The 22,392-nt window shown below is 37.0% G+C and overlaps 9 protein-coding genes across 14 annotated transcripts; 4 read left to right on the top strand and 5 right to left on the bottom strand.

The window, feature by feature from the left end:
• Positions 1-437: 437 nt before the first annotated feature.
• On the top strand, positions 438-2,417 carry LOC109602537 (SH3 domain-binding protein 5 homolog). 2 transcript variants are annotated; one of them, XM_020018936.2, is made up of 5 exons: positions 438-753; positions 815-992; positions 1,447-1,565; positions 1,619-2,218; positions 2,285-2,417. In XM_020018936.2, the coding sequence occupies exons 1-5, from the start codon at positions 649-651 to the stop codon at positions 2,291-2,293; spliced, it is 1,011 nt and encodes a 336-aa protein (XP_019874495.1). In that variant the 5' UTR covers positions 438-648; the 3' UTR covers positions 2,294-2,417. The 2 variants fall into 2 exon arrangements, with proteins under 2 accessions (XP_019874495.1, XP_049824226.1); XM_049968269.1 differs by having other exon boundaries at positions 1,619-2,417.
• A 67-nt stretch (positions 2,418-2,484) lies between these two features.
• Positions 2,485-5,936, bottom strand: LOC109602559 (GTP-binding protein 1). 4 transcript variants are annotated; one of them, XM_049968268.1, is made up of 6 exons: positions 5,874-5,936; positions 5,183-5,522; positions 4,951-5,131; positions 3,794-4,536; positions 3,419-3,737; positions 2,485-3,367 (listed from the first exon to the last, which is right to left on the bottom strand). In XM_049968268.1, the coding sequence occupies exons 2-6, from the start codon at positions 5,357-5,359 to the stop codon at positions 2,841-2,843; spliced, it is 1,947 nt and encodes a 648-aa protein (XP_049824225.1). In that variant the 5' UTR covers positions 5,360-5,522; positions 5,874-5,936; the 3' UTR covers positions 2,485-2,840. The 4 variants fall into 4 exon arrangements, with proteins under 4 accessions (XP_049824225.1, XP_019874520.2, XP_049824223.1 ...); XM_020018961.2 differs by lacking the exon at positions 5,874-5,936 and adding an exon at positions 5,782-5,851; XM_049968266.1 differs by lacking the exon at positions 5,874-5,936 and adding an exon at positions 5,624-5,748.
• Positions 5,937-6,553: 617 nt separating this feature from the next.
• Positions 6,554-10,877, top strand: LOC109602558 (ATP-dependent RNA helicase DHX8). The gene is made up of 7 exons (XM_020018960.2): positions 6,554-6,735; positions 6,793-7,565; positions 7,840-8,422; positions 8,475-8,650; positions 8,705-9,913; positions 9,969-10,474; positions 10,529-10,877. Exons 1-7 carry the CDS (start codon positions 6,642-6,644, stop codon positions 10,749-10,751), a joined length of 3,564 nt encoding a protein of 1,187 aa, XP_019874519.1. The 5' UTR covers positions 6,554-6,641; the 3' UTR covers positions 10,752-10,877.
• LOC109602560 (mitochondrial ribonuclease P protein 1 homolog) lies at positions 10,808-12,420 on the bottom strand. Its single transcript, XM_020018962.2, has 5 exons — positions 12,212-12,420; positions 11,918-12,159; positions 11,576-11,864; positions 11,289-11,521; positions 10,808-11,230 (listed from the first exon to the last, which is right to left on the bottom strand). The coding sequence occupies exons 1-5, from the start codon at positions 12,393-12,395 to the stop codon at positions 10,841-10,843; spliced, it is 1,338 nt and encodes a 445-aa protein (XP_019874521.2). The 5' UTR covers positions 12,396-12,420; the 3' UTR covers positions 10,808-10,840.
• A 407-nt stretch (positions 12,421-12,827) lies between these two features.
• LOC109602551 (uncharacterized) lies at positions 12,828-14,012 on the top strand. Its single transcript, XM_020018954.2, has 5 exons — positions 12,828-12,964; positions 13,019-13,141; positions 13,190-13,246; positions 13,295-13,390; positions 13,442-14,012. The coding sequence occupies exons 1-5, from the start codon at positions 12,884-12,886 to the stop codon at positions 13,931-13,933; spliced, it is 849 nt and encodes a 282-aa protein (XP_019874513.1). The 5' UTR covers positions 12,828-12,883; the 3' UTR covers positions 13,934-14,012.
• A 394-nt stretch (positions 14,013-14,406) lies between these two features.
• Positions 14,407-15,271, top strand: LOC109602550 (uncharacterized). The gene has a single exon (XM_020018953.2). The coding sequence runs from the start codon at positions 14,640-14,642 to the stop codon at positions 15,204-15,206; it is 567 nt and encodes a 188-aa protein (XP_019874512.1). The 5' UTR covers positions 14,407-14,639; the 3' UTR covers positions 15,207-15,271.
• A 270-nt stretch (positions 15,272-15,541) lies between these two features.
• Positions 15,542-17,756, bottom strand: LOC109602548 (uncharacterized). The gene is made up of 3 exons (XM_020018949.2): positions 17,511-17,756; positions 16,372-16,856; positions 15,542-15,667 (listed from the first exon to the last, which is right to left on the bottom strand). Exons 1-3 carry the CDS (start codon positions 17,697-17,699, stop codon positions 15,589-15,591), a joined length of 753 nt encoding a protein of 250 aa, XP_019874508.1. The 5' UTR covers positions 17,700-17,756; the 3' UTR covers positions 15,542-15,588.
• Positions 17,757-18,128: 372 nt separating this feature from the next.
• Positions 18,129-19,191, bottom strand: LOC109602552 (uncharacterized). Of its 2 annotated transcripts, none has more exons than XM_049967208.1 (3): positions 18,580-19,191; positions 18,300-18,471; positions 18,129-18,243 (listed from the first exon to the last, which is right to left on the bottom strand). In XM_049967208.1, the coding sequence occupies exons 1-3, from the start codon at positions 18,809-18,811 to the stop codon at positions 18,192-18,194; spliced, it is 456 nt and encodes a 151-aa protein (XP_049823165.1). In that variant the 5' UTR covers positions 18,812-19,191; the 3' UTR covers positions 18,129-18,191. The 2 variants fall into 2 exon arrangements, with proteins under 2 accessions (XP_049823165.1, XP_049823163.1); XM_049967206.1 differs by having other exon boundaries at positions 18,300-18,483.
• Positions 19,192-19,243: 52 nt separating this feature from the next.
• Positions 19,244-21,398, bottom strand: LOC109602538 (FGGY carbohydrate kinase domain-containing protein). The gene is made up of 7 exons (XM_020018937.2): positions 21,133-21,398; positions 20,888-20,999; positions 20,286-20,837; positions 20,029-20,233; positions 19,823-19,973; positions 19,694-19,768; positions 19,244-19,640 (listed from the first exon to the last, which is right to left on the bottom strand). Exons 1-7 carry the CDS (start codon positions 21,313-21,315, stop codon positions 19,284-19,286), a joined length of 1,635 nt encoding a protein of 544 aa, XP_019874496.1. The 5' UTR covers positions 21,316-21,398; the 3' UTR covers positions 19,244-19,283.
• Between the last annotated feature and the right edge of the window lie 994 nt (positions 21,399-22,392).

Below are 22,392 nucleotides of genomic sequence, written 5' to 3' on the forward strand. Positions count from 1 at the left end.
TTTTCCATATAGTTAAGAAAATATAAATATTGTAAATTTAATTACTTTCAAAAATATACTTTAAATATTTTTTTTTATTAAATTAGTTTTAAATAAATATACAGGTAAATATTTATTTACAGCAACAATTCGTTTTTCTTCATTGTTGAAGTATTTAATTGTTGGCATTTTGAGCGACATCTTTGATTTATATAACAGACTATACACTACGTTCACAGAGTTCTTTATTATATACAAACTGTTAACATTGTCCATTTAATTTTTTTATAAATTAATTATTTTAAATAAATAAACTGGTATTGCAATATTTACCAACAGAAAGTCTAATTTAAGTATTTAATCTATTTTGGTACATTTTCAATAATTTACAGCGGTCACGTATACTACAATGGGAATTGGAGTTTGCGCGTTGACATTTACGTTGAATAAACAGAGGCTAATGTTGTGATGTCATTATTTATTTTTATTGTAAATATTTAGTTGTATATCTCGGTGTTAAAAGTGCACGAGGTGTTGAGTGGACACATAAACATTAATTAAACCTCGCGAGAATGTGAAAAGACGTATTTCAATTTGTTAAACGTACACAAGGAAGTTTATAAAATGTCAATAGTTTCTACATTAGAAATCTAGTGTATTATCTCAAATATGGACGAGGATGGAGAAGTCGACCTGGACCCGCGAATACAAATCGAATTGGAGAAACTGAACACGACAACAGATGAAATCAACAAGCTGGAAATTGAGTGTGATGTAAGTCAATTACAAAGGTTTCTTTGATTGTTTAACGACGTGTCACTGATCGATTTTTAAGGAGGCTAACACCACTTTTCGCATCCTCCTTAACGAATCAACCAGGCGGCTGAAGCTGTTGTCCAAGAAACTGGGCAGTTGCATCGAAAAGGCCAGGCCATACTATGAACTGTTGGAGTTGTACAAAAAGGCACAGGCCGAATGTCAGGAGGCAGCAGTATTATATCAAAGGGCTCATGGTAAAAAACAACTCAATAATTATTTCATATTTTATGTTTTGATTGGTAAATGGAAGTAAATGTATGTCATACATATTAGGGTTTGGCTTAGTTTATCTAATTCAAACATATGACCACTCTATTTGGATTAAGCACCTGATTAACATAAATATTATTGTTTAAATTCATCATTCCAGTATATTGGTTTGACCTTTTATTTGACCTATTTTTTTGCCAATCAATAAATTGGATGCATCATATTACAGACTTATTTATTGCATAAATAATTTACATATTTAATTTTAAAATTAATGGTTACATGTAATTCAAGGAATTGTTTATTTAAATTTAGCATTTTTATGTGCTGAATTTGCATATAAGTATGTGAACTCAATTATGATAAATTATAACAATCAGGCTTTTTTTAATTTATTTGCCTTATCATTGTTATAATAATATATTTTTTAATATTCAGGAGTGCACGCGGCAGCTAAGGAAACGGTAGCTTTGGCAGAACAGAGGTTTTTAACAAACCAGCATGAATGGCAGTTTGATAATGCTTGGCAGGAAATGCTCAATCACGCCACAATGAAGGTGGTTTAGTTTCGTTATCGAAAATTTGCATACTTATCAAATTTGTTTGCTAGGTGATGGAAGCCGAAACGCAGAAAGCGGAGCGTGAACGCGAGCACCAACTAAAAGCGACAGTATTCAAGGAGATAGATGACAAGTTGAAAAATCTGGAGGATAAATGTTCAAAATTCATCATAAAATCACGACCCTACTTTGACGAGAAGGTCCTGTGTCAGGAACAGTTGAACACTCAAAAGGAACGAATCGAATCGATAAAAAAGGAGATTGCGAGCACGAAAAACTACTATTCCGACACCCTCAAGAATCTGGAACGAATCTCGAACGAGATTCACATGAAGCGTCAAAAGAAGGAATCCGAACTGCTCAAGGGACCGAGGGAGCCCGGCGTCGGTGCCGAATTGGAACCCACGTTCGCCGAAATGCCCGCCAAAAATCATTTCGTCTCGCTGCCCGACATCGCCAGCGAACTGGACAAGTGCGAGTTGCACAGCATCGGCTCCGTGAGCCAGACGGCCAGCTCAGCGGTCAGCGAGCGGGACGAACAGGAGGACGACAACGCGAGGGATTTGGAAGAGTTCGTCGAGAGAATGCAGGGATTGAGTGCCAGAGCGAAGGGCGAGGGCGAGAGCAAACCGGAGACCTTTCACGAAACGGTAAATTCTTAATTGAGCGTGTTTTAACTGGATATTATTTTAAATAAAGTTTATTGATTGTTATAGATTGTGTAGAATTTCATGACAAATTTAGTTCCGTTGAAAAAATCTCACTGTTTTATATAAGCTCTATTAACACAAATTGTTATTTATTTTTTATTTCCTGTATTATTAATATTAAATTTATATTTTATGTTAATTAACGATGTTTTATTTTTTTTTACCTGGATCACTGTCACGTCAGGAACAGAATGAAACCATACAAGTTAATTTGTAGATATATTAATAAAAAACATTTAAAAACAAAATTTTGAACTCGATTAAAAACTACAACCAGACCGTTGTACTACATCTTTAAAATCACAAAAATAAAATATATTCTTTTGTACTGTAAAAATCTATAAAAAGTACGTTTGAAAATGGCAAAATAAATAACATTATATAATGATATTTGATTTAAACATGTTTCGTAATTGATACACGGAAAGCATGGCTGAGTGCAATTAACAAAAAAAAGCAACCTGAACTCCAATTTCATTAACTACTAAAACAGGAACTCTAAAAAAAGTGTTTTCAATGTATCAATCACGTTAATTTATTAATAAAATTGGACAACATTGCTTTAAACTTTGGCGGCGGTCCGCGGTATGTTGTTCGTGATGTTCGCTACGTCGACCAGCGGTTTTTGTACGTTCGCCGCCCCAGAATTCGGCTTCTTCCGACATCCTCGCCGGCTCCTGCCCTTTTTCTGTCCCCCTTTTTGACCACCTCCCTCTCTTTTGTCTGTGCTACCTTCGAACGCGGTTCCTTCGCCCGTCGAGGAGCCCGTTATCTCCGGAAACTCCTGCTGCAAGTCCTGGTTCTCCGCACCACTGGGATGCGTCTTCTGTTGTCCTTGACCACCATATCTCTGCGGTTTGTTCTGTTTCGCCCTGTTGCCCTGATGGCTGGGGCTGGACTGTGCGACGATTCGCACCACGTTGCCCACCGCTTTCGTCCTACCCTCGCGGAACACCATCCTCTGTCCCGGTGTCATGTATTCTGGGTGTTTTATGAAGCGGAAATGGATCAGGGCTTTGTCCCCTGTTCGCAGACACTCCTTAGACATTGACAAGATGCTGGCTGTCTGCCTGATGCTTCCGCAATGCACTAAAAATTCAAATCAAACTTTGTGGTCAATAAACAATTACAAAATCTTACCCATAGCTTGATATCTAGAGCTGATGGTGGTTGGATGGTGCAGTACCAGTATCTCCCCTTCAAACTCCCAACAAGCTTGTGGATTTAAGGCCGGCGACACCATGACCATTCCCTTTCGGATGTGAGAGCGCTTGATCTTCTTCAATGCGAAGCTGGCTGTTTGTCCCGCACGTACCTCACGCACTGCCATGCGTTTCCTGTGGATGCTTTTGACGGCAATTGGTTGGAAATGTCCCAGAGGATCTGGGCCCAACATCAGAGTGTCATTTAGACGAATCACACCCTTTAAAGTGGTACCTGATACAACTGTACCAACTCCCTGTTAATAAATAAATAACTTTAAAAATGGCTCATTTATGTTTGAGATAATAGTACCGGAACTGAGTACGTGTCGTCAATTTGAAATTCAGCTGGTTCGTTCTCGTCGTACTCCATCCTAGTGGTCAACAAGTTTAGGAACGTTTTTAGCAGATCCAAATTTTCTCCCGTCACGTTAGAGACTTGAAAAATTGGGCACAGCCTCTCTGATACGAAATTAGTGGCGCTCAACACCACATCATCGGCACTCTTGACCATAACTGGCACCTTACGACATCCGGGACTCTTTAAAATCCTAATCAACATCCTCAAATTATCCTGCAGGACGTTGAACGGACACATATCGATTTTGGTGACGACCACGAACACTGGCACCGACAGCGCCAACGCCAAACCCAAGTGCTCTTTGGTCATACCGATGATCCCGGCATTCGCCCCGACCATCAGCATACCAAAATCTGGCGCGTGACCTGTCATTCCGAACACGGTCGTCTTCAGGTACCTTTCGTGACCTGCCAGATCGATGAACGTGATCACTTTAGAGCTCCTCTCGCAAATTTTGACCCAATCTAACGAGCCGTGCTCCGGCTTATTGACGACGTTGCCCTCGCCGTCGAAACCCAGAATGTCGTTGCCCACGGAGCTCGTACGGCCTGATTCCATCTCGTGCTTGTGGCGGAATAGTTTTTGACGTGCGTGGCCTCTGCCATTGTCCAAGTCTCCGTGCGTTAAAACACCTAATAAAGTTGATTTTCCCGCGTCCACGTTACCAACCACCGCCACTCTTATCTCCAGGAAATCTAGAAATTAATTTATTACAAGAGTAAATAACTGTTGGTTTTTTTTTTGGAAGAAAGCGACAAGCCGCAATGAATTCAATATATTTTAATTGGAGATACTTGATTTAAAATGCTAATAACTGGTTAATCATCGCTTTCCTTTTAATAACTATTATTAATTCATTTATGTATTTGCAACCTTTTTATTTGTGATGCAACTTTTTTATACTGTATATAATTTATACTTAAAATGTACATGACATATGAACCACACAAATCAGAACTGAATAATTAATTGATGCAATATATTTTAAATAATGATGCAACCTTCTTATTTGTCAACCAATATTAGCCCAATGATTTAGAAATAAAGACAAGAAAATTACAGGTGATTCAAAGATGATTATAATAAAATATTCATAGACAAAAACTCACCACTTTGATCCAATACTCTTCTGATCAAATATTGCGCAATTGTTCCCCTCACATCCTTGCGTTCTCGTAATTTGACACAGCTACAATTTAAAGTATTAGCCAATGACTGTAAAGTTGCAACAGCTGCCTCCAATTCATCATTTAATAAACCATTGTCACTTCCATCCTCTGACAATCCCACCTGAAAAAAATTAATGATATCGCCATCCAGAAAAAATGAACAGAGTTTTACCTCTAGTATGACTTCACCCCTGCCTTCTCCCAGTTGTTGCTTGAGCCTTTTGAGCAGCAGCTCGAACTGTTCCTCACTTGGGGCCACCAGGACATTCCTGCCAATGATCTTATCGAACTCATTATCCTTGTTCTGTTTATCAACAAATGAGCTTAAAGACTCTTTGTCCTCGCTCATAACTTACTATTGAAAAATTAGCAAGTTTTAAATTGTTTCAGTGTAACCGTTTTCGCCTTAGGTGATTCCAAATTTTAAAATCTGTCCACAATTGGGGAGAAATTTGCATTACTGTACCAGTGAGGCAGCAACTGTTGAATTGCTATGTTATTTTTTTATGTGTCTGAAACAATAAAAATAGAATTAAAAGTTGGAACAAACATCACACTTACATAATTTACTTAAAGATGAGAAAGTGTTTACTAGTGCTAAAAATGTTCTTACAGTGCTGAAGTTCATTCTAATAGGAATCATGGTTATTGAATGAGGCTGAAGAGGAATAATTCTGGGTATTTATAGCCCAATTTCCTTACATATGGTGAAATAGAAAGAAATTTTATTTCTAGAATATTAACGGGCAACAAACAAAGATAACAACATACCGAATTATTATTTACAATCCAGCTGTGTTAAATGCATGTCAATTTTTGATGTTTTGACTGTTTACTAAAAATAAATACGAATATTTACTTACAGACTGCTTGACATTTGTTGTAAACCACACAACACGTAAACGCAAGTTGGCCAATGTAGTTCTAAGCGCTGACGTACGACAGTAGGCAAAAATGAATTTATTTAAACCATAAAAATGCAACATATTTTTTATACTTTATTTAATTAATAAATTAATTATAACTCATATGATTTTATTTAATGAAGAAATTCCATTTTGTGATTGATTAAACATTTTATATAGATTTTATTCCAATTTGAAATTCTGAATTTAATAATATGTTAATGATTATTATTATATTATTGAAATTGTTTTGAATTATTATATCTTTGTAATGCACTTCTTCATTTATTTTATATAATTTTGAGTAACTGATGCAATCTAAAAAATATTTTACGAAATGATGCAACTTACATTTTTTTAAATTTGGTCCTGTTTATTTAAAATTTAACTACGAAATCGTTTGTTCAAAATTATTATTAACTATTGTAAATTAAATTATGATAACAGAAAATCAAAAATATATTTTAAATCATAATTGATTAATATTTTTAATTATTAATTAATTTTAAAAAGCGTCATCGTTCATAAAACTTCATAAAATAATCAAAGTAATTATTATTCTAAGTAAATCAATTATTTTCTTTTAAATGAAATTAATAACGAAATCAGAAATATTGTAAAACAACATCCACAAGTAGGTATAAACGTTTGCTAGTGTATATAGGTTATTTGAACTATCAAACGTATAATTTCATGCATTTTGCCGTTTTCTAACATAAATAAAAAATGAGCGAAATAGAGAAATTAGAGTACCTATCATTGGTATCGAAAGTATGTACAGAATTAGAGAACCATCTGGGCATGAACGACAAGGACTTAGGTAAACACATCGTATAGGTTATGTTTTCAAACAAACTAAAGTAATTTTTACTTTCAGCCGAATATTTAATACACCTTTCAGAAAAACACGATACTGTAGAAAGCTTCAAGAAGGTTCTTATTGAAAATGGAGCTGAATTCTCGGATTCCTTTATCACAAATTTGCTCAGGATCATCCAACACATGAGACCGAAGAAAGGGAATGAGGGTGTACAGAGTAGCATTCCACCTGATAAGGACGATTTGGCTGAAAAATTTCCAGGTTTGGCTATACCCAATGCTGAGCAAATCCCTCTCAGTGATGAGGAGCAACCAACTGAAGAAAACAAAGAAGACACTGATGTTGTGGCCGACTTGATGGCCCAGTTTGAGGCCCAAGCACCTTCAGGCAGTAAAAGGGAGAGAAGCAAAAGTAGGGACAGGAAAAGAGAGAGATCCAGATCGAGAAACCGCGACAGGGAGAGAAGGAACAGGTCCAGATCAAGGGACAGAACCAGGGACAGAAAAAGGGAGAGGTCCAGGGACAGGAGGAGACAAAGGAGTAGATCCAGGGAGAGAAGGAGGTCAAGAGACAGAAAGAGAAGCAGATCCAGGGATAGGAAAAGGGAGAGGAGCATTGAGAGGAGGCGACATGAAGTTGAAATGGACGATGATCCTGTTCCAGGGAAAATATACAATGGGAAGGTCGCAAACATCGTGCCGTTCGGCTGTTTCGTGCAACTTGAGGGGTTGAGGAGGAGATGGGAGGGGTTGGTGCACATCTCTCAGCTCAGGGCTGAGGGCAGGGTCACCAATGTTTCTGAGGTGGTCTCAAGAGGCAACAAAGTTAAGGTAATATATTTTGCTTATTATGATGAAATCTTATGTAAAATTGTGACATTCAAATTTATGCAATTTTTACCTGGTTTAAAATTATGTGTATGAATAATAATACTTACCTATTAATATGTACATTTTGAAGTACACAAAAGAAATATTTAACCACCTTACAATTTCACTTATATATGTTATTTGAATGATTACACTTTTTATACTGATAAAATATTAGTCACTATATTCAATATATAGATAAATATTATTAAAAAATATTTTTTCATTTATTTAGGTAAAAATCTTATCAGTGACAGGACAAAAAGTCTCATTATCAATGAAAGACGTCTGCCAGATGACTGGTAAAGACTTGAATCCATTATCACATGCTCCTTCAGAAAGGGAGGACCGTGATAGAAATCCGGATAGACCGACCGGAAGTACATCTCATTCGTTCATTGTGCCTATCAACAATGATGAGGGAGAAGAGGACTCAAGGAAACGAGTGACTCGAATGTCGAGTCCGGAACGTTGGGAAATCAAACAAATGATATCGTCTGGTTGTATTGATAAAAGTGAGCTTCCCGAATTTGATGATGAGACTGGATTGTTGCCTAAAGATGAGGATGGAGAGGCTGATATTGAAATAGAGTTGGTGGAGGATGAACCGCCATTCCTTCATGGACATGGAAGGGCGTTACATGACTTAAGTCCAGTTAGGATTGTTAAGAATCCTGATGGATCTTTGGCGCAAGCTGCTATGATGCAGTCAGCTTTGGCCAAAGAGAGACGCGAGCAGAAAATGCTGCAACGGGAACAAGAAGTCGACTCGCAACCGTCCGGTAAAAACAAAAACTGGATTGATCCCCTGCCAGATGGTAAGAAAGTAGCTCAACATGTGTTGTGTAATCTAACTGTTGTGTTTTGTAGATGATTCCAAGGCGTCGCAAGCTCGAGGTATTGGACTGCAAACCCAGGACTTGCCAGAGTGGAAGAAGCACGTAATAGGCGGCAAAAAGTCTTCCTTTGGCAAAAAAACGAATATGACCATCATAGAGCAAAGACAGTCTTTACCCATTTACAAACTTAAAGAAGAACTGAGAAAGGTATCTCTCATCAAGTTTTCATAAATAAACCTTTATTAACAAAATATTTTTCAGGCTGTGACAGACAACCAAATCCTGATCGTAATCGGAGAGACAGGCTCCGGCAAAACCACTCAAATCACTCAATATTTGGCCGAAGCGGGATTCGTGGCTAGAGGTAAAATTGGTTGCACCCAACCCAGACGTGTGGCCGCAATGTCCGTGGCAAAACGCGTGGCCGAAGAGTTCGGCTGTCGTCTCGGTCAAGAAGTCGGCTACACCATCCGTTTCGAAGACTGCACGAGTCCCGAAACCATAATCAAATACATGACAGACGGTATGTTGTTGAGGGAATGTCTAATGGATCTCGACCTGAAGTCGTATTCGGTCATCATGTTGGACGAGGCTCACGAGAGGACAATTCACACGGACGTGCTGTTCGGGTTGCTCAAACAGGCGGTGCAAAAACGACCCGAGTTGAAGCTGATCGTCACCAGTGCGACGCTGGATGCCGTCAAGTTTTCGCAGTATTTCTTCGAAGCCCCCATTTTTACCATTCCCGGTCGTACTTTTCCTGTTGAGGTGTTATACACGAAAGAGCCAGAGACTGATTATCTAGATGCCAGTTTGATAACAGTCATGCAAATACACCTTCGTGAACCTCCAGGTGACATCCTGCTGTTCTTGACGGGTCAGGAAGAAATCGATTCCGCCTGTGAAATCCTCTACGAAAGAATGAAGTCTCTCGGTCCGGACGTGCCCGAGTTAATCATCCTGCCTGTATACTCAGCCCTCCCGTCTGAAATGCAGACGAGGATTTTTGAACCTGCCCCACCGGGCAGTAGGAAAGTGGTAATTGCCACGAACATCGCCGAAACGTCCCTTACAATCGACGGTATATTTTATGTGGTGGATCCGGGCTTCGTTAAACAAAAAGTGTACAATTCAAAAACGGGGATGGATTCGTTGGTGGTCACGCCCATCTCGCAGGCGCAAGCCAAACAGAGGGCAGGACGTGCTGGAAGGACTGGTCCCGGTAAGTGTTACAGATTGTACACGGAACGTGCGTACAGGGACGAAATGTTACCGACACCGGTGCCCGAAATACAAAGAACAAATTTGGCAACGACTGTGCTACAGTTAAAAACCATGGGGATTAATGATTTGCTGCATTTCGACTTCATGGACGCGCCGCCTGTGGAGTCCCTCATTATGGCGTTGGAACAGTTGCATTCACTCTCTGCTTTGGACGATGAGGGATTGCTCACAAGACTGGGAAGAAGGGTAAGTATCTATTATTTTAATTGTTGCCTTTTATGGTTATTGTGTAATATTTCAGATGGCCGAATTCCCGTTGGAGCCCAATTTATCTAAAATGCTGATCATGTCGGTTGCGTTGAATTGTTCCGATGAAATTCTAACAATCGTCAGCATGTTGTCAGTACAAAACGTATTCTACAGACCAAAAGACAAGCAAGCTTTAGCCGACCAAAAGAAGGCGAAGTTCAATCAGCCTGAAGGTGACCATTTGACTCTTCTCGCAGTCTATAACAGTTGGAAAAACAATAAGTTCTCCAACGCTTGGTGTTATGAAAATTTCGTTCAAATTAGGACGTTAAAACGTGCTCAAGATGTCCGGAAACAGTTGCTGGGTATTATGGACAGGCACAAATTAGACGTAGTGTCATCGGAAAGTAATACGGTGCGGGTACAAAAAGCAATTTGTTCCGGTTTCTTCCGAAACGCTGCCAAGAAAGATCCTCAGGAGGGGTACAGAACACTTGTAGACAGTCAAGTTGTATACATCCATCCTTCAAGTGCTCTATTCAACAGACAACCTGAATGGTAAGAATACTTTCAAAACAATATTAAAAATAAACTGACTGTGTTTTTTCTCAGGGTAATTTATCACGAGTTAGTACAAACAACAAAGGAGTACATGAGGGAAGTGACAACGATTGATCCTAAATGGTTAGTGGAATTCGCCCCTGCGTTCTTCAAATTCTCGGATCCGACGAAGCTCAGTAAGTTTAAGAAGAATCAACGTCTGGAACCTTTATACAACAAGTACGAGGAACCCAATGCCTGGAGGATATCCAGAGTGCGGAGGAGGAGGAATTAAACTTTATATTTATTATGTATTTGAAGGTGTTTTTAAGTGTAAATAAAATAAAAGTGTCAAATATCAACAAATGTTTAATATTAAAACAATTATTCTCTAAATATATTATCTAATCTAGTCCTTGTAGATTTTGGTTTCCACTCTCTTTTATCATTATTGTACCTTAAATTACTTAAGTCAATGTTTGGAGAAGGCACCCATTTTCTTTCTCTTCTAACTCTGTCATATACAGGTCTGTCACTGCTTCTAGACATGTTTTCATCAATATTAAACTCTGCTAGTTTTCTCTTTGGTACATGCCTTAATGAATGTGCCCAGTCACCAGTGACTTTCATGTCATTCATTATGTTTATAACTTGATTAAGTGTAAGACTTTTGCCAGAACCACTGCCCCATTGCAAATATCTGTCTAGTGGAAGTTTTGCCATTCTCAGACCTTCTCTCTTTGCTTTTGCCAAAGACAGGGGCTCATTGTTCATCTAAAATTAGTAAAATATAAATAAAATTTATTAGGAAACAATATTTATATAATAATACTTTGTCCACGATGCCCCCAATAATATAAATAGCATCATGATCATAATGTAAAAGTTCCTCCCTACAATGTGGTGTTAAATAAACAAGTTGTTCTTTGGGAAATTTGTCCAAATAACTTTCTTCATGCATATTAATTGGAAAATGTGGTTCAACAGCAGTTGGTATATGTCTAAGAAAACAATTTTTTAAAACAGTGTTTGAGTGGAAATTACAAAAGTGTAGGTCATAGGGATCTGAAAAACATTTAATATAACATTAAGACTTTTTGTTATAGCACAAGTGCTTACCTGAGTGCAGCCTATTATCTGCAAAACAAAACAGTAGCTGTTTAGCGGTGTTGGTATTTTCCCTGTTAGACATATTTTGGTCATAGCCGCAATCAATAACTATTTTTTGTCCAAATTGCATTGCTTGTATTAATTTGTTATTGTATAACTGATTCATGGTAGATTCATAAAACCTGAGAAAAATATTATTGTGTTGCAGGTCATAAGCATGTGCAAACTCCTCCAAGTCTTCAATCACTTTCATTTCTGGTTTTTCACCTCTTTCAAGTTTTTTTTGCTCTTTCTTTAACTAAAAACGAAATGAACAGTTAAACAATTCTTGAATAAATACACAATTTTTACCAATTGGTTTTCTTTCTTTTTGGATAGTTTAAAGAGGTATTCAAAAAATTTTTTCCTTCCTGTTCTAGTTGGTAAATTTACAGCTTCTATCCATTTGTCAGGTTGTACAAAAGATAAAGGAGGGACTGGTCTGCCTTCTTGTCTCATCACCTCTAATTCAAGAGCAATTATTCTAAGCTTGTGTTCAACTTCTTTGTCACCATTTGATAATCCCTCATAGTCAATCTGATCATATTCATTCTCTAGAAATCAAATATGTATTTCAAAAATAATATATAGGTCAATAAAATGTACCAGTTGTTTCTTCTGGGGCATTTGTAGGTTCACTAGTACTTTGGCTAAATGATTTCACTTGGAAATAATTTATTTGTTGTGTAGTAGGCAAAGCACATTTTATTTGGTTTGTTGTTTTATATGAGGAGTTAAAAAATTCGCTTAGTTTGATTAAGTGTCTGCAATTACGTGAAAAGTTGAACATGTTGAGTTTATTTACATTCGGCACGTTTTAGGTTATAATTTACTGAGTGTTCACTTTTGATAGGCATCCCATATTACACATTTAAAATTTTCCATTATTAGGAAATTGTTTATTTAATTAACTTATTATAAATTAATTAATAAAATTGTTTGTTAAAATTTAGTTTACTCAATTTTTGTATTGCATAATATTAATTTTTCTTAACATAAGACTTATAATAAATTAACATTATGATAAATTTTTTACGTTAAATTTTCTTCAAAATTTTATATATACACATATTTTTTTATTTTGAAAAATTTATAAAATTCTTTAATTCTATTTCTTAAAAAATAAACTTTCATATTCATGATGAAATTTTTTCGATTTAATTAATTAAATTAATATATTTTTAATTAAATTTCTATTTTTGTTAAAAAATTAAAAGGATATTTTAATGACATTTATTTGGCATTTTCAAATTAAATAATTAGTAATTTTAACTCATTATGTCCAGAAAGAAAAAATACGATGAAGAGGATGAAAAATTGGCCATCACCACCAGAATATTTCGAAAGAGACAACGCAGGGTAAAATGATATTTGAAACTCCCATGTTCTCCATCAATATCTCGTAAATTTTAGACAACCAATCATATGTGGGAATATAACAAAATCAACGGTAATATTCGGGTTATTGAAGGTACAATGGTACCAAATTCCAGCCTTCTACAAATAATAAGCAGGTCCAAAGAAATGAATAAAAGGGTTTGACACATAATTTGTAATGTTAAAATTTTTATAGTCACCTTTCAGACTTCAGCTCCACTATTACACTGTGGTAACTCAAGTTCAGAAGATGATGAGTTAAAAGCAAGTAAAATAACAATAATTAATATTTTAATAAAATTTATTTTACAGAAATATACTGAATATAAAGAGATTTCGTTTAGGGAGTTGACTTTAGATGAACTGAAATATCGAATGAGATTAACAAAGTGGACACCACCAGTCAAAGTTTGCGATTTAAATTATTGTAATAAATTATTGTTGATTGTCTTATTTTAGAAAGTCAAACCGCGATCTGCGTATGAAGCGATGATTGAATCAATTAAGGAATCATCCAGACAATTGCGACTCAATACTCCACAACAGACACCGAAATTCCAAAGCTTATCATCAATATCTACAGGCAATTATCAACTGGAAGAAAAGTCAACCGTAGCAAGTTTAGAACAAATCATGGAATCTAATTTGGAAATAGATGTTGATGAAGAGGTTCCAATTGTGAAACCAGAAGAAGTAAATGTGGATGTAGCTGATACAATTGATGATGGTAAAGATAAACCAATTCAAACTAAACCTAAAGTGGAGAAAAAGAAATTCAAACCAAAACCGAAGAGGAGATCGATATTAAAGAGATACAGAGAAACTGTGCCAGTACCCGGAGAACTTCCAATAAAAGCTGACGGTACTCTACCGTTGAGATCAGAACAAGATTTCAGTCCTGCCCAAGTCATATCCTATTTATGTGAAAAACGAATCAGAAGTACAATTTAAGTTTTATTAACAAAATGATTGTAGTACGGTACTGTTTACGATTAGAAACATTGATAAAATACACGGTAATAATATGTAATACGATCTCATCTCATTTGCATTTAAACTGATGCCGTTTTCTTCAATTTTATGTAATACCTGTGATCTATTTTATTGCTTCCTTCAGAACATGGGAAAATGTTTAAAATTAATTATTGTTTATTTTGCCACAACCTCATAAATATTCTTGTTAAATAACTGTAATTTTATCGTTCATCGTGACCCATACACACCATTGCCAAAAGCTGTTTTGGTTTAAATTTAGAACGGGTTTATCGGGTTCGAATAAAAAATCATAAACAATATAAACGCACTCATATCCGTATCAGTGTGCACAAATTTAATCTGCATTTAATGGAAAAATTGCAATTTATGAACAAATTAAATTTGTTCAATAGTTCGAGTTGCTGTGACCTGAGATATTCAAAGACAATAGTAAAATATTAATATGGTTTTAAGGTAGTACTATGCGAATATCCTTGCTATTTAAAAGATACGCCGCTGGGTCTTAACACATGCATTTTACAAGACGACTGCACCAATTAGAGGTCAACACATTACTCCCGTTAGACATTCCATCGTTACGGTACCCCGGACTCCTCGACATCTCGCCAAAAACAATCGGCCAGTCCGCCGACACCGCTCAAACCGTCCACGTCGCGAAACCATGCTCATCCTCACGCTGTTCCTCTTCTGCGTCGCGACACAGGCGTCGCCGGTGCCCGCGAAGTACCGCGAGGTCGACGGCAAAGTGCTCTACGACCAGCGGCAAGAGGGCGAATGGAACGTGCGCGCCGACCTCAAGAACTTCCTCATCCTCATCATCCCGACAAAGCAGAACAGCAGCCCACCGTCCGGTGCGCCGACCCTCCTCGACTTCATCAGCAAATCGGTGCCCAAAGCTCAGCACGTCAAGGCCGCGCATCCGGCCAAGACTGAGGGACAAGAAACGATGCACTTCATCGAGTCGAAAACGGCACCGTACCACGTGGACCTCACCAAAACCAAGTTGCAGGAGAAGAAGGCCGCCAGATTGGCAAGGGCGGTAGTACTGAACGTGCCGGAGGAGAAATTCGTGCTGAGCAGCACTGAGGATCACAAAAAGGTGGTGAAGAAGGATAACAAGAAGAAAGTGAAGGATGTTTCGAAGGAGATGACGCTTTTAGGGTCCGAAAATGAACAATGCGGTCCCGGACTGATCAGGGACTCTCTAGGAATTTGCAGGGTTGTTTAAATTTTAGTTAAGAATAGTTATTTATTGTTACTGTAATTTATTTAAATAAATTTTTATAAACACAACTGTTATTTTCTTTTAAACTCTTAAGAGTTTTTCAAGAAAAAAAAAATATTTATTCAACTAATAAATTTACAAAACTTTTTTTCTACCTATACATATATAATAGAATATAATTAATATATAATAAATTAATATATAATAAATAATTAATAATCAATATATTATTATTTAATAAGGCAAAAAAAGAAATATTAATTATTTACACTACTATTAACAAGAAGGTGTAAAATGGAAATAAATATAGTAATGTGTTGAGCAAATAATTTATTTATTAAAACTATAAGTAGGATTCACATTAAATTTTTAAATATTTATCTAACTAATCTATGTTTGAACTGTCTGATGCTGCGTATCTAAATCTGGCCGCTAAATTTGTTGCTAATCTGCTAATTCCGAATCTGTAACAAAAAATTAATTAACATCAAATGGTAAATTACAAAAGTGAGAAACTAAAGACTGTATATAGTAATTAATATATGTAATTTTTTAATTTGACGCTGTTTTAATGTTCTGTCAGTTTTAATTGGCAAAAAATTAAACAACTTGTTCATTATACAAAATTATGTTAACAATAAACTAAGGCAATTATTTTTATAAAGATTCCAGATAATTCAAAGTGAACAACCTTAAATGTTTAATCCAAATTATAAAAAGACTAATTATTCTTAAACAAAAAAATTATAAGAAACATTAAGACATTCAATGAACTTTTTGACAGGAAGTTGACATGAATTAGTAAAGTGTTGAATTTTTTTAACAGCCTTATTTATATAGACTATTTTAGAACTTGTTTCATCGATTGTGGGAACGTGAACTTCTTAAATATTTATCTTGCAAGTGGAAACTGCTTTCTGATATTTTATTACCGTTACAGTTATAATCCATATATGATATGGTTTAGCCGCTGTTTTATGGAATCTTCCTCTTCTTTATTACGTTTGGTAACACACAAGGCAAAAAGTAATTATTAATTCATCTATCAGAAGCAAAACAGTTACGTTACATAATATCAAACAGGTACATCCAATAATTACCATATCGTGCACCAAATCATGCTTTTTATTTAACAATTTAATCTGTTGCACAATAAAACCACACTTACGGCAACTGATGTGATCCGCCAGGTCGTCTCAGTCTCCTGCATCTTCCCCGTTTGTCCCTGGCATAACCGGTGTTACACCTCTTGATCGGTGCATCCCCGATCGGCAGGTTCTCCGTGTTCAGCTCGCCGATGTCCTCGCCGGGCACGATACCGACGTGCGGCGATCCGGGACTCTCCAATATCTGCACCTTGATCTTCCCCGGCGAACTGACTTCCGCTTCGGCCAGCGACATTCCCGGGGAATTGATCTCGACCGCTTCGGTGGTGCTGGACAGAATCGGTTTCTCTTCGATCTTGACGGTGACCGTGGAGTTTAATACGGGGGGTTCCGCCGGTTTTTCCGACGTGGCCGGCAAGAGTATTGGGTAAGGGTGGTTGGAGGTTTGGGGCTCCTCGGGCGCCTCCACCGTTATGTTAGGTTTTGCAGTTGTGGAACCTGATGGTTTGATTGTGAAGTCTGCGTAGTCATAGTTGTAATCATAGTCCTGCAATTATTTGAGATACAACATGTTTATTGCTTTTTATGTCATTTTTGTGTACACTGTACAGCTGGTCAATATATTTTTTCAGCACTAGCAAGACCGAGAATCCGTCCTGAACGAAATGGGACTTACTGAAATTGGTTCACCGACTGTACGAAGAAAGTTAATGGATAAGGGTTTATGTAAACCTCACATACATTAGACCACAGAATAGTTTATTTTAAAACTAAATTTAAATTAAACTGTATTTAATGTAATATTGCCCATTTAGCCAATAAAAATTCGTTTCAAAATGAAAGTTGTATTATATTTACGTCCAGCACAATTCACAGTAAATAAAATACTTATGACTATAATATTTAATATTTTAGAAACTTAATGACCCCTTCTGTATATTATATTGAATAGCATTCCGCAATTATAATTTACAATTTAACTATTTCTTGTCGTTAAAAGTTTATTAACGATTAACCGTAACTGTTTTCAAAAATAAAGGACACAAAACTATGTTAATATGCTGCTGCAAAGTGTGACACAACAATTAAATTTAATTACAGTTTAGTGCCCCTCTTTGAAAATTATCCAAAGTAATTACGAATAAGCCAATTACTATAATTATATTATTTACACAACAATTAAACCAAATAAAAAACTCACCCCTCCAATAGTATCATCAGCAAGCAGAGCTATAATTTGAAAATCCTTAAGATGTAGCTGAATATTATAATCGCCGGTTTGTTTCTGGTCGTAAACGGTTTGCGGTAAATTTTTGTCTCTCGATTTGGGTGCGCAATTCGCGACCAAAATGCAGACTCCAACTATAACGATGTTCGTCGTCCAGGCCATCTTCACTTTCCACAAAGCCGACGGCCACTGACGGCGATCAAGCGGCAGCAGGAGATGTTGAAGGATCAATCCGAAGTGGGAGTACCGCTAGGTTCTTCGAACCTGCACGGGCACCTGTATCGTTTGTTCGAGATCTTCTGTTTGGGCGGTTTTATTATTTCGATTTGCCGCGGATTGAATAATGATCGGGGTGTTTTGTACAGAGACGGACCGGTGATTTTTTATAACTAATTGTTAATAACAAAAGATTTTATATTTCTTTTCACTCATTTTTTTTATATAAGCTTTCTTTGACTTCAAAAATGAAAGATAATAAACTCCAGTTAAGTTGTTTATTAATACTTTTGGAATATAATACTTAATCTCTTTTATATTCTTCGTCAGTGAATTATGTTATTAATAAAATAAACAATAAAACTCAGGTTATACATAAATAAATAATATATTTGATACAAAACTCAGTCTATTATAATCTCATCAACAGCCAAACCCTTACTGTAATCGCACCAAAAACGGCCTGAGAAAACTGGGAAACTTCAACCTTCTGAAAATTAAATTAATTAAAATAATGTCAAAATATGTAATTAATACAAACAAGACCTTTTAACAGATCTGCTTCCCGCAGTAGTTGAACTATCCGTCGTGGACTTTATGGTGGATTCTGTGGTTGTGGTCGTCGAAGTCGTTGAAGATGTTGAGGTTGTGTCCTCAGGACGGATCAAGTCCTCCGGTTTCTCGCCACCGTTTAATATTGCCTCGAGATCTGCATAATCTGGAACAATGTCTGATTAACCATTAATTAAATATGTTCAAATCTGGCGAATGCGCGGGTTTAACATATAAGCAACACTTATAATAAAATGAAGTAAATTGGTACTACCTTCGATTAGAGCGGGCGCAATTAACAGTGCACTTTGCAGCAGTTCCTCGGGGGTGGTGATCATGACGGCGACCCCGTCGATGTTGAGCTTAAAATTACCCTTTCCGGTTTGCCTTTGATCGTGCACTTGATTGAACTGCGACAGATCGTAGTCGGTGGCGTTTTTCGTTATCGGAACGGCGGTCGTTGCGACGACGGCGATCATCATCAACATCAATTTATCGAACAGCATTGTCGATGTTGAGCGTGCGATGGACGGCGAATAAATAAGAAGAGTTCGCGGGTCGAAGACCAGAAGCGAAGGAGTGGAAACGAATTTAATTTATTCACGCCCCGAGAAAAAAAAGGAGAAAAATCATTTTTACATGTTTATCGCGAGCAATACGGATGCATTGGATTCACGACGCATTCATTTCGAATTCGGCCGAAATTAACGGGTCCTTTCAATCTTGGTACCGTACGCCGTTCGTATTGATATTCAGATGTTACGACGCGCACGTTTTTTTTGTTTGTTGTATGTTACTGGAGACAAACGTGTTTGAGTGTACGTTCAAAATGTTGCAAATTGAGAGGAGACCGTTAAGTCGAACTCGTATAGGAAAATGGGAACGGGAAATGTCGACCTTCGGACTTCGCAGGTCCGGACCAAAATTATTGCCAAACAATTAATTAACAATCTTTATTTACAATATAAAAAAACAAGGTCAGTTCATGATTTTCCTATATTCGAGTTGATCCTGGTGCATCTTGAGATAAACTTTGTACTTCCTGTTGTGGTAGTCGATCACATTTTTGTCTGGGTAGACGACCCGCCCTTTTCCACCCATCGACTGTATAGCTTTGGTCATATTTACGAAGTGGCCGGCGGCACAGGCCCCCAAAACGGCCGCTCCTAACAACACAGATTCCACCTCGTCCGGACAAACTACGGGCAAATTGCATACGTCCGCTTGAGCTTGAGTGAAGAGCAAATTTTTGCTCAATCCTCCACATATCAATGTCGACTTTAGTTCTTTGTATCCTGATTTGATCAGAGTTTCAACTATTAAACGAGTACCGTACTAAAAATTAATTGTTTTAGTATATTTGAATTCGAATTAAACAACAAACTTACTGATAAAGCTTGTACTGTGGCCAAGTATAAAAGTGCCAAACTTTCCTCATCACTGCTTAGAGTCAAACCTACAACCTGAACACATAACATGAGTAATTGTTAAAATATGGAAGCAACTTCTTGACTTACAGCTCCTTTAAGCGAAGGATCTGCGTGTGGGGACCTGTTTCCATGAAAATCAGGATAGACGTGCAAATCTTGTGTAAGAAAAGCCACAGATTTCAACCCTTTCTTTTCAGCCAAATCCACCAGAAGTTGGCTTAGGTACTGCTGTATATGTCTAAAAACCACAACAATTAAAATTCAACAATCATCTCCTGAATAACTGTTCTTACAAGTTGCTTAGTTTCTTTTTAATTAAAGGTGTAGCTGGATGCGTTTCAATAACGTGGTCCAGCAATTTTCCAGTAGCACTTTGTCCTCCTTCATTTAACCACATGCCTGGAATCATGGCGTTTTTGTATGGACCCCAAATACCTGGGGTGAAGGTACATTCTTTGGCCACAGCCATGTGACACGTTGAGGTACCGCAAATCAAACCTGTAATTAGAATTTAATTACTAAAAATCAATAAACTTGTAAATGGTAGTACTTAATCTCGTGTGGAACTGCGGATCGACTCCATCAACCTGACAGCCGACCAACCCTAAACCACCAGCGTGAGCGTCGATCATAGAGGTACCAACGGGAGTTCCGGCAATTAACCCCAACTCCTTGGCCACTTCGGCTGTTAACCCTCGCCCAACAGGTGAACCGGGTGCCAAAATGGTGCTGCCGATTTTGCGCCAGTTGTCATCGGCCAAATCCTCGAGGCCGATTTGCTGGAAGTAACTTAAGTTCCAGCTTTCGGTGCCGTGCTTGGACATTTCGTAGGTCCACTTGCAGACCAACGAACACGATGATCTGGTATCGCAACCGGTCGCTCTCCACGTCAGGAAGTCGGGCAGGTCGAAGAAGTATCCCGCCTTGTTCCAGCACTGGTCGCGGAGGTTCTTCTTCAGCCACACCAACTTCGGGGTCTCCATTTCGGGAGAGATTTTACCACCCACGTACTCGAGGACCGGGTGGTTCTGTTTGTTGATCGTTTCGGCTTCGCCGACCGCTCTGTGATCCAGCCATAAGATGACATTTTGTTCGTTGTTACCTGGAAGATTATTCGTTATTTTTTTAAGGTGGTGAAGGTGATTGTCAAACCTGTTGGGCTGACACTCAGGGGTTTGCCTTGTTTATCGAAAACGGCCAGGGAACAAGTGGCATCGAAACCCAAACCTTTTATTTGGGACGGGTTGACTCCGGTCGTCACTTTCTGAAACGATATTTTTGTGTCGGATAATCGGTGTTATAAAAACGATTAATCCAGGTGCGATAAGTGCGCGCCAGCTATAAACCGAACTGCACTAAATCACAGCAAGGTCAACACTTTTCGAACCAACAAATACCTTGATACAGGCGACGCAGGCGTTCCAAATGTTGTCGGTGGATTGTTCGTAGAAGTCTTGTTTGATGTTCCACGTTTTGATTTCTTGCACTGCCGACGAAACTATTTTACCGAAATCGGTGACGAGGGCTGCTCTTGCGCTTCCGGTGCCCACATCGACGCCGATGAAATATGTTTCGGGCATTGTTGTTGTCTCTACGCGGCGGCAAACGGTCGAATTGGATTAATCAAGGCCTCGTTATGTTGTAGACGGGAACGAGCGCGTTAAGTTTCATTTTATCGCGCTTAGATAACTGAGAACTCCCTTCTGCGACTCGCAATGATGGAAAAATTATTAATACAATGATAATCTAAAGGTTATCGTACATTAATAATAATTTTTATTGGCTGTTGATTTCACTATTTTAAATGGTATAAACAAATTCAGTAAAAATTAAATAGAAAAATTAGAAAATTGTCGGAATACAACATATTAACAAGAAACGTAATAATTTTAAATAATTTTGATAATCATATATAATTTTAATTATTATATTATTAAAAAATAAAATTAAAATTAATATGAAATTATATATACAATAAATAATTTTAGCAACTAATGTTAAATATTTTCAATAATTCTTTTATTTAATATTTAATTTGCTAATGTTACACTACTATTCTTATTTTATAAAATGTTTCTTATATTTTTTTTGAATTTATTTGAACATAATTCTGATTAATTATTAATTATTATTAACACGTTGTATAATATCCTATTTTATAATTTTGTCCCATCTCCGTAGGATAGACTCAACCATTTTCCGAATATACGACAGGTTATGTTCCTTCAAGATTCTTGAATTACTATGATGAGTTTATTTGAACTTTTTATGTTTTCTATAACATTAATGTCTGTAAATTGGGGTGAACAAGACAAAAAATCGATGTTTAGGTCTTTTAACCAAACTGTCACAATTTTAGATTTGTGTTTGTTATTTCATGTTAAAACATATTTATTAAGAGCACCATTTCTTCAATATATAGCAAATTGCTGTTTAATATGTCCCTACGCCAGAAGAATTGAAGATTTTTCTTAGCTTAAATCATCCGCCACCATGTTTCACTATATGTATAACAATTTTTTTTATAGTTTTGTCCCTGTAGAATGTTTAACAAAAGTAGATCCATTATTTTTTATAAATCAAAGTTAGACTCGTAACTAAAAACTAAAAATTAATCGTCCCCTCTGTTCTGTGGCGTTTTTCTTGTAATCATCTTC

Source organism: Aethina tumida, chromosome 5, assembly GCF_024364675.1.
Source record: "Aethina tumida isolate Nest 87 chromosome 5, icAetTumi1.1, whole genome shotgun sequence".
Taxonomy (NCBI): Eukaryota; Metazoa; Arthropoda; class Insecta; order Coleoptera; family Nitidulidae; genus Aethina; species Aethina tumida.